At 46.6% G+C, this 12,455-nt stretch overlaps 1 protein-coding gene across 1 annotated transcript in view; it reads left to right on the top strand.

Annotated features, from left to right (window-relative positions):
- cemip (cell migration inducing hyaluronidase 1) overlaps window positions 1-12,455 on the top strand; it is a 252,790-nt gene that overhangs the window by 163,062 nt on the left and 77,273 nt on the right. Inside the window, exons 12-13 of the mRNA XM_080214375.1 lie at window positions 2,198-2,367; window positions 4,602-4,811. Of these exons, the coding sequence (XP_080070501.1) occupies window positions 2,198-2,367; window positions 4,602-4,811 (380 nt within the window). The remainder of the gene's footprint in view (window positions 1-2,197; window positions 2,368-4,601; window positions 4,812-12,455) is intronic.

Raw genomic sequence — 12,455 nt, 5'->3', positions numbered from 1 at the left:
CTATGAAGAGAGACCGGTTAGGATGGGGTTCTTTTCTTCCGAGCAGAGAAGGGGACCTTATTGAAATGTACAAAATTATAGGGACATAGGGTAGATAGGAGGAAACCTTTCGCCTGAGTAGAGGGATCAATAACCAGGGGGCACAGATTTAAGAAGAGGAGCAGAAGATTGAGATGAGGTTTGAGGAACAAGATTTTGCACAGTGGACGAGGTGCCACTCATGCAGGTTACTTTGTCCTGGATGGTATCACGTTTCAGAGTGTGGTTGGAGCTGCACTCACCCAGGCAAATGGGGAGTATTCCATCACACTCCTGACTTGTACATTTATAGATGGTGGACAGGCTTTGGGGAGTCAGGAGGTGAGTTAGGTACTGCAGAATTCCTAACCTCTGAACTGCTCTCGTAGACACAGTATTGGGATGCAGTTGAACACCAGGCCAATGTTAAACTCCTGTGTGGGGGGGGCTGCTAATGTATTTGAATATCGAGCAGTGGCGGGGGGAATGGCTATGGCCTTTCTTGTATCTTGGTCATTACCTGGCACTTGCATTGCGTGATGGGCAAGCAACCCAATCAAAAGCCCTTGAATTTTTATGTCAAATCCAGTGATCTGAAGCCATGAAACAAACAACTCCGTCACTTTACTAATTTCGTGGAACTATTTTCATGGTAATTTTCCTGCTTTACTTGGGTCAATATATTGATTGAAAGCAGCTGAATAAACACACAGAAAATCGTACGGTTATGTAAAAGAATCACCAAAGCTAGCTGTAACACGGTGTGTTTTTTTTAATGTTGGAAATGTATCTGAATATTTATATCCTCACTGATCTTCAGCCCGTGACCAGGGATTTGATTTCATTGGAACCCTGAGTGTGGATAAATGTTAACGTGTGAAAGAGAGGCTCATTGCCAAGACTGCAGTTGGAAGACAGATGTGGAGCTGCCGTCCCTGGGTGTATTCTGGCACAGGCTCCTGATTCTGTGATTACAGAAAGGCCTGAACATCAGGCTGGGATTGCTCTGTGACTGCGGAGGTGAAAACAGCCTCTACTTTTTTGTACTATTCATAGTATCATAGAATCCTACAGTGCAGAAAGAGACCCTTCAGCCCATCGAGTCTGCACTGACCACTGTACCTAGATAGGCACATGAGCAGACTCGAGATGGAGGGATACAAAAGACTGTTCCAAATAAGGATCAAGAGCCTCAGAATGTTCCTGGGAATCAATAGATTCCTATGGGCCGTCCAACATATTTTATGGCTCACCTATCTTACGTTCTGGGGATCTTCTGTGAATGTCTGTATAAGTTGTGTATGTTTATTGGTGTCTTTTTTACATCCACAGGCGATTCGGTCCACCCTGTTGGCCAACAAGGGGCATACACGCGGTGGGTCGTGCGAGGGCTGCTCTTGGATGTTGCTTCGAGAGTTGCCTAGTGCTTCACGTCATTAGTGTACGCTTAAACTGGACCAATTGACGGGCAACGCGACAGCTCGGTGACTATCACTGTTTGCTGTGCAGATACAGGGACCCGGGTCGGATCTCCAACTTGGGTCGGTGTCTGTGGGAGTTTGCACATTCTCCCCGTGCTTGCGTGGGTTTTCTCCGGGTGCTCCGGTTTCCTCCCACACCCCAAAAACGTTCTTTTAGGCTGATTGGAGAGGATTTTCAGTTGACCGCACCCTCCTTGCCCCAGTACAAATTGCCCCTAAATTAGACCTCCCTCAATCTGGCACACAAAGTTCTCTAAATTTGCACCCCTTTATTGTGGAATCCAAGAGGCGTAGGCAAAAGTCGTAGGTAGAAGAAGGTAGATGAGACACTCACTGAGTGTTAAGATGGCGGCGTGGGCTTGTCAGGCCGAAGGGCCTGTTTCCTGTGCTGTGTTGTTCTTTGTTCTTTGACCACAATCCCACCCCAGGCCCTACCCCCATATCCCTGCACATTTACCCACTAATCCCTCTAACCTACGCATCCCAGGACACTAAGGGGCAATTTTAGCACGGCCAATCAACCTAACCCGCACATCTTTGGACCTTTGGGGATATGTGCCAGGGTGCCCAATACGCAATGCACCCACCCAGATATCAAGCGGAAGTGCTCAATATGGAAAATTTTCCTAATTGTTCATGTCACGGACTGGTGCTCTGTGCTGCTACCTGGTACTGACCATGTCCTTTTACTCCCTCAGGCAAAGCAAAATACTTACACATAGGGAAGGAAGTCGATGGTATTGACATGCGGGCTGAGGTGGGAGTACTCTCCAGAAATGTAGTAATCCTGGGAGAAATGGAGGCTCGGTGCTACGGGGACAATGCTTGCAAGTTCTTTGACTTTGACACAGTTGGAGGGCACATTAAGGTACGTTCACCTGCAATCACTTGAAAGAATTATTTGATTCCTGGCATTGATTGAAAGACTAAAACTAAAAATTGTGGTCAAATCTTCTTTATAGCAAAATTTCATAAAGTTTATTAGTCACAAGTAGGCTTACATTTACACTGCAATGAAGTTACTGTGAAAATCTCCTAGTTGCCACACTCCATTGCCTGTTCGGGTACACTGAGGGAGAATTTAGCATGACCAATGCACCTAATCTTAGCTTATGAGGAGAGATTGAATAGACTGGGCCTGTATTTGTTAGAGTTTGGAAGGCTGAGGGGGATCTTATTGAGACATATAAGATAATGAAGGGGATGGATAAGGTAGAGGTAGAGAGATTCTTCCCGCTTAGAAAGGAAAACAAAACTAGAGGGCACAGCCTCAAGATAAGGGGGGTGCAGTTTAGGACGGAGTTGAGGAGGAACTTCTTCATGCAAAGGGTGAAGAATTCTCTGCCCGTTGAAGTGGTGGAGGCTACCTTGCTGAATATATTTAAGTCACGGGTAGATAGATTTCTGATAGACAAGGGAATTAAGGGTTATGGGGAGAAAGCAGGAAAGTGGAACTGATCCACTTCAGATCAGCCATGATCTTATTGAATGGCGGGACAGGCTCGAAGGGCTAGATGGCCTACTCCTGCTCCTATTTCTTATGTTCTAACCAGTGCATCTTTGGACTGTGGGAGAAAATGGGAGCACCCAGAGGAAACCTATATGGAGAGCTTGCAACCTCCACACAGTGACCCAAGCTGGGAATTGAACCCAGGTCCTTGGTGTTGTGAGGCAGCCGTGCTAACACTGTGCCACAAAGCCACCCTACCTTTGGCTGGATCTTTGTTCACCTGGACCCAGGGTACCAATGCCAAACGTATTTCATGTCTAATCTTTTAAAATTCAGCCGATCTAATTGAATCTGAATTGGCTGAAGTTTCCACGATAAAGGCAGAGAGGAATTTCAAACAAGCCCATTGAATTTTCACATCTCGAATCCCATCATAGAACATAGAACACTACAGCACAAACAGGCCCTTCGGCCCACAAGTTGCGCCGATCACATCCATACTTACCAAGCCATAGAACTATCTGTAACTCCCAATCCCATTAAATCCCATGTACTCATCCAGAAGTCTTTTAAAAGACCCCAGTGAGTTCGCCTCCACCACCGACGGCAGCCGATTCCACTCACTCACCACCCTCTGAGTGAAAACCTTACCCCTAACATCTCCTCTGTACCTGCTCCCCAGCACCTTAAACCTGTGTCCTCTCGTAGTGCCCATTTCAGCCCTGGGAAATAGCCTCTGAGAATCCACCCTATCTATTCCTCTCAACATTTTATAAACCTCTATCAGGTCGCCTCTCAACCTTCGTCTCTCCAGGGAGAAGAGACCGAGCTCCCTCAACCTATCTTCATAAGGCATGCCTCCCAATCCAGGCAACATCATGTAATTCGTCATCCTGGAATTTCTTTGCAGATTTTTCTTTTCTAGTTCATTTATTAGTGTCACAAGTTGGCTTACATTAACACTGCAATGAAGTTACTGTGAAAATCCCCCAGTCTGGAGCCTGTTTGAGAGAGAATTTAGAACCCGAAGAGAAAATGCTGGAAAATCTCGGCAGGTCTGGCAGCATCTGTAAGGAGAGAAAAGAGCTGATGTTCCGAGTCCAGGTGAGCCTTTGGCATTGCTGCTAATCTGGGTGGGGAGCAGGTCATGAGGCAGCCGACTTGAGGGAAAAGTCTACTTGACCTCATCCTCACTGTTGTTGATGCAGCTGCCCGTGACAGTCTTTGGTAGGAGTGACCACTGCGCAGTCCTTGTGGAGACAAAATCCCATTTTCAGCTTGAGGAAACCCTCCATTGTGCTAACTGAGACTCCGAACAGATATGGCAACTCTAAACTGGGCATCCATAAGATACTGTGGGCCATTAGCAACAGCAGGTTGTGTACAACCACAATCTGTAACCTCATGGCTCAGTGTACCATCTATTCGACCATTAGTCTATCTTGTGAAAGGATCACCTGGACTCGAAACCTCAGCTCTTTTCTCTCCTTACAGATACTTCCAGACCTGCCGAGATTTTCCAGCATTTCCTCTTTTGGTTTCAGATTCCAGCATCCGCAGTAATTTGCTTTTATTTATGAGGGAGAATTTAGCATACTCAATGCACCTAACCAGTCGAGTGTGTATTTAAAGGTTCTCCTTGTATTCTCCAGATGGGCGTGGGCTTTAAGGCAGCTCACATTGAAGGTGTTGAGCTGAAGCACATGGGCCAGCAGTCAATGGGCCATTACCCCATCCATTTTCACATGACGGGGGACCTGGATGAGAAAGGTGGTTACAGCCCTCCAACCTACGTGAAGGGGGTCTCCATTCACGACTCTTTCTCTCGGTGTGTGACCATCCATGGATCCAATGGACTTCTGGTAAGTGGTGTTTCCATTGAACAGCAAACAGTTGCAAATAAGAATGTTTCATCAGTTTTTTTCCCCTGTGGAATAATTTGGACTTGATTGTCTATGAAGTAGCCATTTTGAATTCTTTGATTTAACCAACGCTAAGGGAACTCTTGGATCTATAGAAAGAACTTTGTAAAACTTCATTGTTTATCTAAGAGATTGGTCTGGGAAGTTCTAATTTAAAGACTAAATCATAGAAACCCTACAGTACAGAAAGAGGCCCTTCAGCCCATCGAGTCTGCACCGACCACAATCCCACCCAGGCCCAACCCCCATAATCCTACATATTTACCCACTAATCCCTCTAACCTACGCACCTCAGGACACTAAGGGGCAATTTTAGCACAGCCAATCAACCTAAATCTTTTCATTAAATATTTCTTTTCAGAAAGGCAAAAGAAAAGCTTTGTTCAGTTCAGTGTAATTCTTCAATTAGAAGAGTTTTTGTTAAAAACATCGAAATGTTAGAATCAAAAACTTCACAAATTCAAACTATTAAGAAAAACGCAAGCGTACAATTAAGATGAACACGAAAGCTAAGCTGAGACTCTATTGCAGTACTGGGGGAGGCGGTGGTATTGTCGCTGGACTCGTAATCCAGAGACCCAGGGTAATGCTCCAGCGCATGTTCTCCCCATGTCTGCGTGGGATTCCTCCCACAATGCAAAGATGTTTGGATTAGGTGGTTCGGCCATGCTAAATTGAGTAAGAAGTCTGACCACACCAGGTTTAAATCCAACCAATTTATTTGATAGCAAACTCACAAGCTTTCGGGGTTTCTCCCTTCGTCAGGTGAATGGAGAGTTCTGGTCAGAACTCTCCATTCACCTGACGAAGGGATAAACCCCCGAAAGCTTGTGAGTTTACTATCAAATAAATCAGTTGGACTTTTAACCTGGTGTTGTCAGACTTCTTCCTGTGTTTACCCCAGTCCAACGCCGGCATCTCCACATCATGCTAAATTGACCCTCAGTGAGAGGGGATTAGCAGGGTAAATAAGTGGATTTATAGGGGTAGGGCCTGGGTGGGACTGTAGTCAATGCAGACTGAATGGGCCAAATGGCCTCCTGCACTGTAGGGGTTCTATGATTCTATGACCACGGTTCGGATCCCACCACAGCAGATGGTGAAATTTGAATGCTATAAAAATCTGGGATTAAAAGTCTAATGATGACCATGAAACCATTGTCAAGTGTTGTAAAAACCTATCCAGTTCACTAATGTCCTTTAGGGAAGTAAATCTGCCGTCCTTACCTGGTCTGGCCTACACGTGACTCCAGACCAATGTGGGTGAATCTCAAATGCCCTCTGAAATGGCTGAGTGAGCCTATTGGCTGTACCAAACCACCAAAAGCAAGTCACTAAAGAATGAAGCTATACAGACCACCTGGCATCAGAAACCGCAACAGCATCAGTAAGCTCAGCCCTCGATCACTAACATGTTGGGCTTGTGCTGAAACTGGGGAAGCTATCTCATAAACTCGTCAAACAACAGTCTGACATAGTCACACTGACAAATCATTACCTTACAGAGACTGTCCCAGACACCACCATCATCATCCCTGGGTGTAGCTCTTAAAGGAGGAAAAGGTGGGTGCCATGGTAGCACGGTGGTTAGCGCTGCTACCTCACAGCACTAAGAACTGGGTTCGATTCCCGGCTTGGGTCACTGTCTGTGCAGAGTTTGCACATTCTCCCCGTGTCTGCGTGGGTTTCCTCCGGGTGCTCCAGTTTCTTCCCACACTCCAAAGGTGTGCAGGTTAGGTGGATTGGCCATGCCGAATTGGTCCCAAGATGTATAGGTTAAGGGGATTAAAGGGTTAAATATGTGGAGTTACAGGGATGGGGCCTGGTGGGCAAGGTGTTCTTTTGGAAAGTTAGTGCAGACTCGATGGGCTGAATGGTCTCCTTCTGCACTGTAGGGATTCTATGATTCTCAGGTGAATGTGTCCCGTGTGTTCCAGTTAACATTTATCCCTCAACCAACTTCACAAAAGAAAATAATTTGGGTATGATCACATTGTTGTTTGGAGGAGCTGTCTGTGCAGAATTTGCCCACTAAGTTTTCTATGCTACAACAGCGACTATACATCCAAAGTGATTTACTGGCTGTGTTGTGCATCATTTTGGGATGTCCTGAGGCAGTGGAAGATGCTGTATAAACAGATTTCCCTTTGTATTTATCCTCCGAATCTCTTGAAGCACTTATCCCATGTTAAGCATCCCGCTCTCTCCGCCATTCCTGCGTTTTTAGGAATCATAAAATCATCTCGTCCCATAGAATTCCTACAGTGCATTCGGCCCATCGAGTCTGCACCAAAAACGATCCCACTCAGTCCCTATCCCCGTGTATTTATCCTGCCAATCTCCCTGACACTAAGGAGCAATTTAGCATGGATAATCCACCTAACCTGCCCAGCTTCAGAGGGAACTGGAGCACCCAAACAAAACCCACGCAGACACGGGGAGAACATGCACACAGACCTGATTTGAACCTGGATTCCTGGTGCTGTGGGGCAGCAGTGTTCACCACTGTGCCTCCGTACCGCCCATGGATAATTAAAAGTAACATTCCTATGGCTATTTGCAAAGGTTTACTCGATTAGAGTTTAGCTTCACTTGATCATAGATTGGACTCCGAAATGTGAAGGGAGTGGGATGAGATGTTGGCTTGCCTGGTTGCTGCACTCCCATGTATCCAGACTCAAACCGATGTGTTTCCTAATCCGGGGATTTAGGTTTTTGGCCAGGGATGCCCAGTTCTCAGAATGCGAGATTGGGGAATGGTATCACAGCTCCACTGAAAGGTACAGGAAACATTACTGGCTCGCCTTAGCTCCGTGTTAAAACCCAACCGCACACTGGAACATAGTTCAGGCCGCCTGACACAATATAATGGCTCTTTGCCTCAGGGAAGGGTCAAGCCACCCTGCTTACAGACGGTGCCTGTAGTTCTCTGTTTACAACCAGCAGTTTGGACCAGACAGTTCTGTCAGTTTAGCCTGGCCACGGGTAATGCTGAAGCTTCAGGCAAGCCAGAGGCTTTCAACATTCCTGGAATTAATCTCTCTTCAATTTTTAGTGTTAACTATCCAGAAATATCTGTAGCTGGTAAGTATAGTAAAAGAATGTTTTGTTTTTTTAGCTCTTAACTCAGTGCGAGCCACACACAAACGGAGCGTGGGCTCAGTGCTGGAAATGCAGAAGTGTGACCTCTTAAAGCACCACATCATGGGCAGCACGGTAGCACAGTGGTTAGCACTGCTGCTTCACAGCTTCAGGGTCCTGGGTTCGATTCCCGGCTTGGGTCACTGTCTGTGTGGAGTTTGCACATTCTCCTCATGTCTGTATGGGTTTCCTCTGGGTACTCTGGTCTGCTTCACCTGACGAAGGGACTAACCCTGAAAGCTTGTGAGTATATTATCAAATAAATAGGTTGGACTAAAACCTGGTGTTGTCAGACTTTTTACTGTGTTCCTCCCACAGTCCAAAGATGTGTGGGTTAGGTTATTGGCCATGTTAAAATTGCCCCTTAGTGTCCAGGGATGTGTAGGTTAGAGGGATTAGTGGGCATAATATGTAGGGATATGGGGATAGGGCCTGGGTGGGATTGTGTTTGGTGCAGACTCGATGGGCCGAAGGGCCTCTTTCTACACTGTAGGGTTCTATGACCCCCACACCCCACCCAAAGCAGCACAGCATTGGTGAACCTGGAGCCCACAAATGGAGCTTTCAAAGAATTTGGTAGAAAATAAACTTGTGATAAATATTTTTGAGCTGTACAGACGATAGATAAACACTTCCTATCTCTTAAATCTTGACTGCTTTCCGGGTTGTAGCCTAGATATCTCTCTCCAGAGACAGGGCTGAATTCTAGATCCTGCCGAGGTTGGGGGCAGGGTCTGAGATGCCTGTGCTGGCCAACGTTCTGGTGTCCTGACCACTTTCCCGCTCCACGCCATCTGTGGCAAGGCAGGTTCTAGGCCAGACGCACGCCAATTCCTCACGGTTTGACACATTAAAAACCATGGTCAAAGGAGGCCAATTGGCATTCTCCAGACAGCTTGCAGTTTCCAAACACGATTGGCTGGAGAGTTTGCCCCCAGCCTGTTGGTGGCTGACTGGCCAAAGAGCACCTGGAGAGGATTTTCAGTTGACCGCACCCTCCTTGCCCCAGTACAATGGCGCCTACCTGTGCTGAAATGCCCTCTCAGTTACCCACCCTCCACTGCTGCCTGCTGCTTCTCTCAACCCAGAAGGCCTCCAATTGGCCACCTAGCTGCAGGGGCCTCCCCGTCACCCTTAACTGGGCAGGGAACCTGGCTTTATACCAATCAAAGCTGAGCCTTGGTCAAATTCCCAAACAATGTCTCGGGAACAGGCTTGGGGCCTGGAAACATTCCTGGCTCCTGTTTCCCATCCTGTGAGAAGGATCCCGTTATTAAACGCAAGGCCTGGGCTGGTATTCCGCTGCGCTGGCGAGGGAGTGCTACACTGTTGAAGGATCTGTCTTTCAGATGAGGTATTAAGCCGAGGTTCTGGTGGTCCAGCTGCTTAAAAACATGCACAAGTTTTGAATGGAGTCGGGATTACAAGGTTGGTCCGAACTGTCAATAGAAGGAAAGGTGAGGAGAGCTGAGCAGAGTTTACAATTGAGAAGGAAGAGGTTAACGAGGATCATGTTCAGGTGGTAAATGGTAGCAGTAAGATTCACAATGTGTGAAAATGAATCAGGAGCAGTGAATATGAATAATTGGTCAGGAAAAATGTTAAGGAAAAATGCGGTGGGAGAGTTAGAGAACGGGAGACATCAGGTCCACTGGGGCAAAGAGCCTTTTCTTGTCTTGAATATTCTTCATTGGGGCAGCACGGTGGCACAGTGGTTAGACCCGGGTTCAATTCCGGCCTCGGGTTAACTGTCTGTGTGGAGTTTGCACATTCTCCTCGTGTCTGCGTGGGTTTCCTTTGGGTGCTCCGGTTTCCTCCCACAGTCCAAAGATGTGCAGGTTAAGTTGATTGGCCATGCTAAAATTGGCCCTCAGGGGGATTAGGAGGAATAGAGCTGGACTGAAGCCAGCCCGTTGAGTGTGCACCTCCCCGGCTCAAAGAAACTTTGAAAAGTCTTTCCTCGACTCGTACGAAAGTATTTCAGCTGCGGTTGTGTGGGGATCTGTGATGGAGAAACTTGGTTACTCTCTGGAGCTCACAGGCTATAGCTAAAGAGTTTTTTTTTACTCTATTCCAATCCAATCAAGTCAAATTAAATCCAATTCAGAGTCCCAACAAGTTGGGACATTCCCGATCCAAGCTGACAAGACAGGGCTCTCACCTCCTGTCCTGGGCTTGATCTTCATGATCCAAGCTGATCGGAGTAGGGATAGCTCCCCCTCCAAAGGGATAGCTTTCTGAACTTTGGTGAGGCTTTGCTTCCCTATTACAGACTTGAAATAATCAATAACTTTGAGCAAGTTATTACAAACTGTGTACAAGACTGGTCTATGTAGACAACTGAAATACCACCATTGGTAATGGCCAATTTAGTAGTTAGCACTGTTGCTTCATGGTGGTCAGGAGTCAGGTTCAATTCCAGCCTCGGGCCATGGTCTGTGCAAAGACTGCGCATTCTCCCCATGTCGGTGTGGGTTTCCTCCAGGTGCTCAGTTTCCTCCCACACTCCGAAGATGAGCGGGTTAGGTTGATAGCTCCTTCTCCAAGGCTTGATCTCATTTGCATCTTAGCCAAAAGGCCGAGACGGTGCTTTAAAAAATTGCTTCGAGTGAAGCTAAAATATAACCCAATGACTTCAACCAAGTGCAGCATGTCCAGACTACACTTGCTCTGAGCCAAAAGGCCGAGAAGCGAATCCCAACCTCAGAATGTTGTGTGCCAGTTTTTTTTCCCAAAAATATACTTTATTCATAAAAATCTCAAATAAACCATTGCGAATCTACACGTCTATAAATTGCAAACAGTGCAGGATTAAACCTTTTTATAGTCCTATACAAATTACAGTCATAACATTTCAATACTTAAAACTATATACGTGCCTCAATAAATTACTGTGTGCCGTTCTTGCTCAGATTGGCACACAGTTACACAGGTCGAGGGTGTTCTACAGTTCCTGGGCCCTCGGTCTGCCTCTGTTAAAAGGCCTTACAGTGTGGCCTTTCCCCACTATGCCTTTGCGGCAGCTGCCCCAAGCTTCAGCGCGTCCCTCAGCACATAGTCCTGGACCTTGGAATGTTGTGTGCCAGTGCACAGAAGCAATTGTGCCTGTTGTTACTGACACAGTCACAGAGTGGGGAATCTGGCCAGTCTGGACTCATCCAAAGCCCTTTAAGGTTACATTCCTTTCACGTGAGTAATCAGTGCATTCAGCGGTGAGAGTCTGCACTCTCGCTTAGCCTGTCGTCTGAAGACTTACGTCTTGGAAGGGGAAAGGGAAAGAAATGTCATGGCAAACTTAACTTTAAATGCCAATCATATCTCACTGACAAATTAGTCCCATTTCTTCAGCCACGCAACATGACTTAGTCTCTGTATGATCAATGAGCGGTCTTGTTACACAGTGGGTAGCACCCCTGCCTCTGAGCCAGGAATCCCAGGTTCACGTTCCCCCTGATGTCCAAGGACAGTCTGTAACACAGCCAAGCCTTGAAATCCTATTGCACCAATGGCAGGCTGGAAGTGTGGATTCCTCGTCAGCTTTACAGTGGAAAGAAAAATCGGAACCATCATTATTCAAAGCTCCAAACCCCAACGTGCGTGTGCAATATGAGGTTTAAACGCACAAATCTTTTTAAAAGAAGTGTTCCTTTATATACCACCAGCATCAAAACTGCACAAATCCTCCAGGGAAAGGAAGGAGCTAAAGGTTCACAGCTACTGCCTTGTGCCCCTCTCTCATCCTCTCCCCTCACAAAACTTCTCAGACTCCAGGGTGCTGCCAGTTGTTTTGTGATGTGGTTACAGTCTAGACAGGAATTATAGAACACTACAGCACAAACAGGCCCTTCGGCCCACAAGTTGCGCCGATCATATCCATACCTACCAGGTCTATCTAGAACTCCCAATCCCATTAAATCCCATGCACTCATCCAAAAGTCTTTTAAAAGACCCCAGCGAGTTCGCCTCCACCACTACCGACGGCAGCCACTCACTCACCACCCTCTGAGTGAAAAACTTACCTCTGACATCTCCTCTGTACCTACTCCCCAGCACCTTAAACCTGTGTCAACTATTGTCCAAGTTACGCTGATCCCACAGGGATGAGTTCTGGGACCTTTGTTATATATAAATGATTTGGAGGAAATGTAACTGGTCTGATTAGGACGTTCACTGATGACACAAAAATTGGTGGAGTTGCGGACAGTGAAGAGGATTGTCAGAGGATGCAGCAAGATATAGACCGGTTAGAGACTTGGGCAGAGAAACGGCAGATGGAGTTTAATCTGGACAAGTGTGTGGTAATGCATTTTGGAAGGTCCAATGCATGTCGGAGTTATACAGTAAATGATAGAACCCATTGGAGTATTGACAGGCAGAGGGATCTGGGTGTACTTGTCCACCGATCACTGAAAGTGGCAACGCAGGTGGTCAAGAAATCAAGTG

Source organism: Carcharhinus amblyrhynchos, chromosome 28, assembly GCF_965287045.1.
Source record: "Carcharhinus amblyrhynchos chromosome 28, sCarAmb.v2.hapA, whole genome shotgun sequence".
In the NCBI taxonomy this organism is placed as follows: domain Eukaryota; kingdom Metazoa; phylum Chordata; class Chondrichthyes; order Carcharhiniformes; family Carcharhinidae; genus Carcharhinus; species Carcharhinus amblyrhynchos.
Note: the sequence above shows the minus strand (reverse complement) of the source record. Positions and strands in the feature narration are given on the sequence as shown.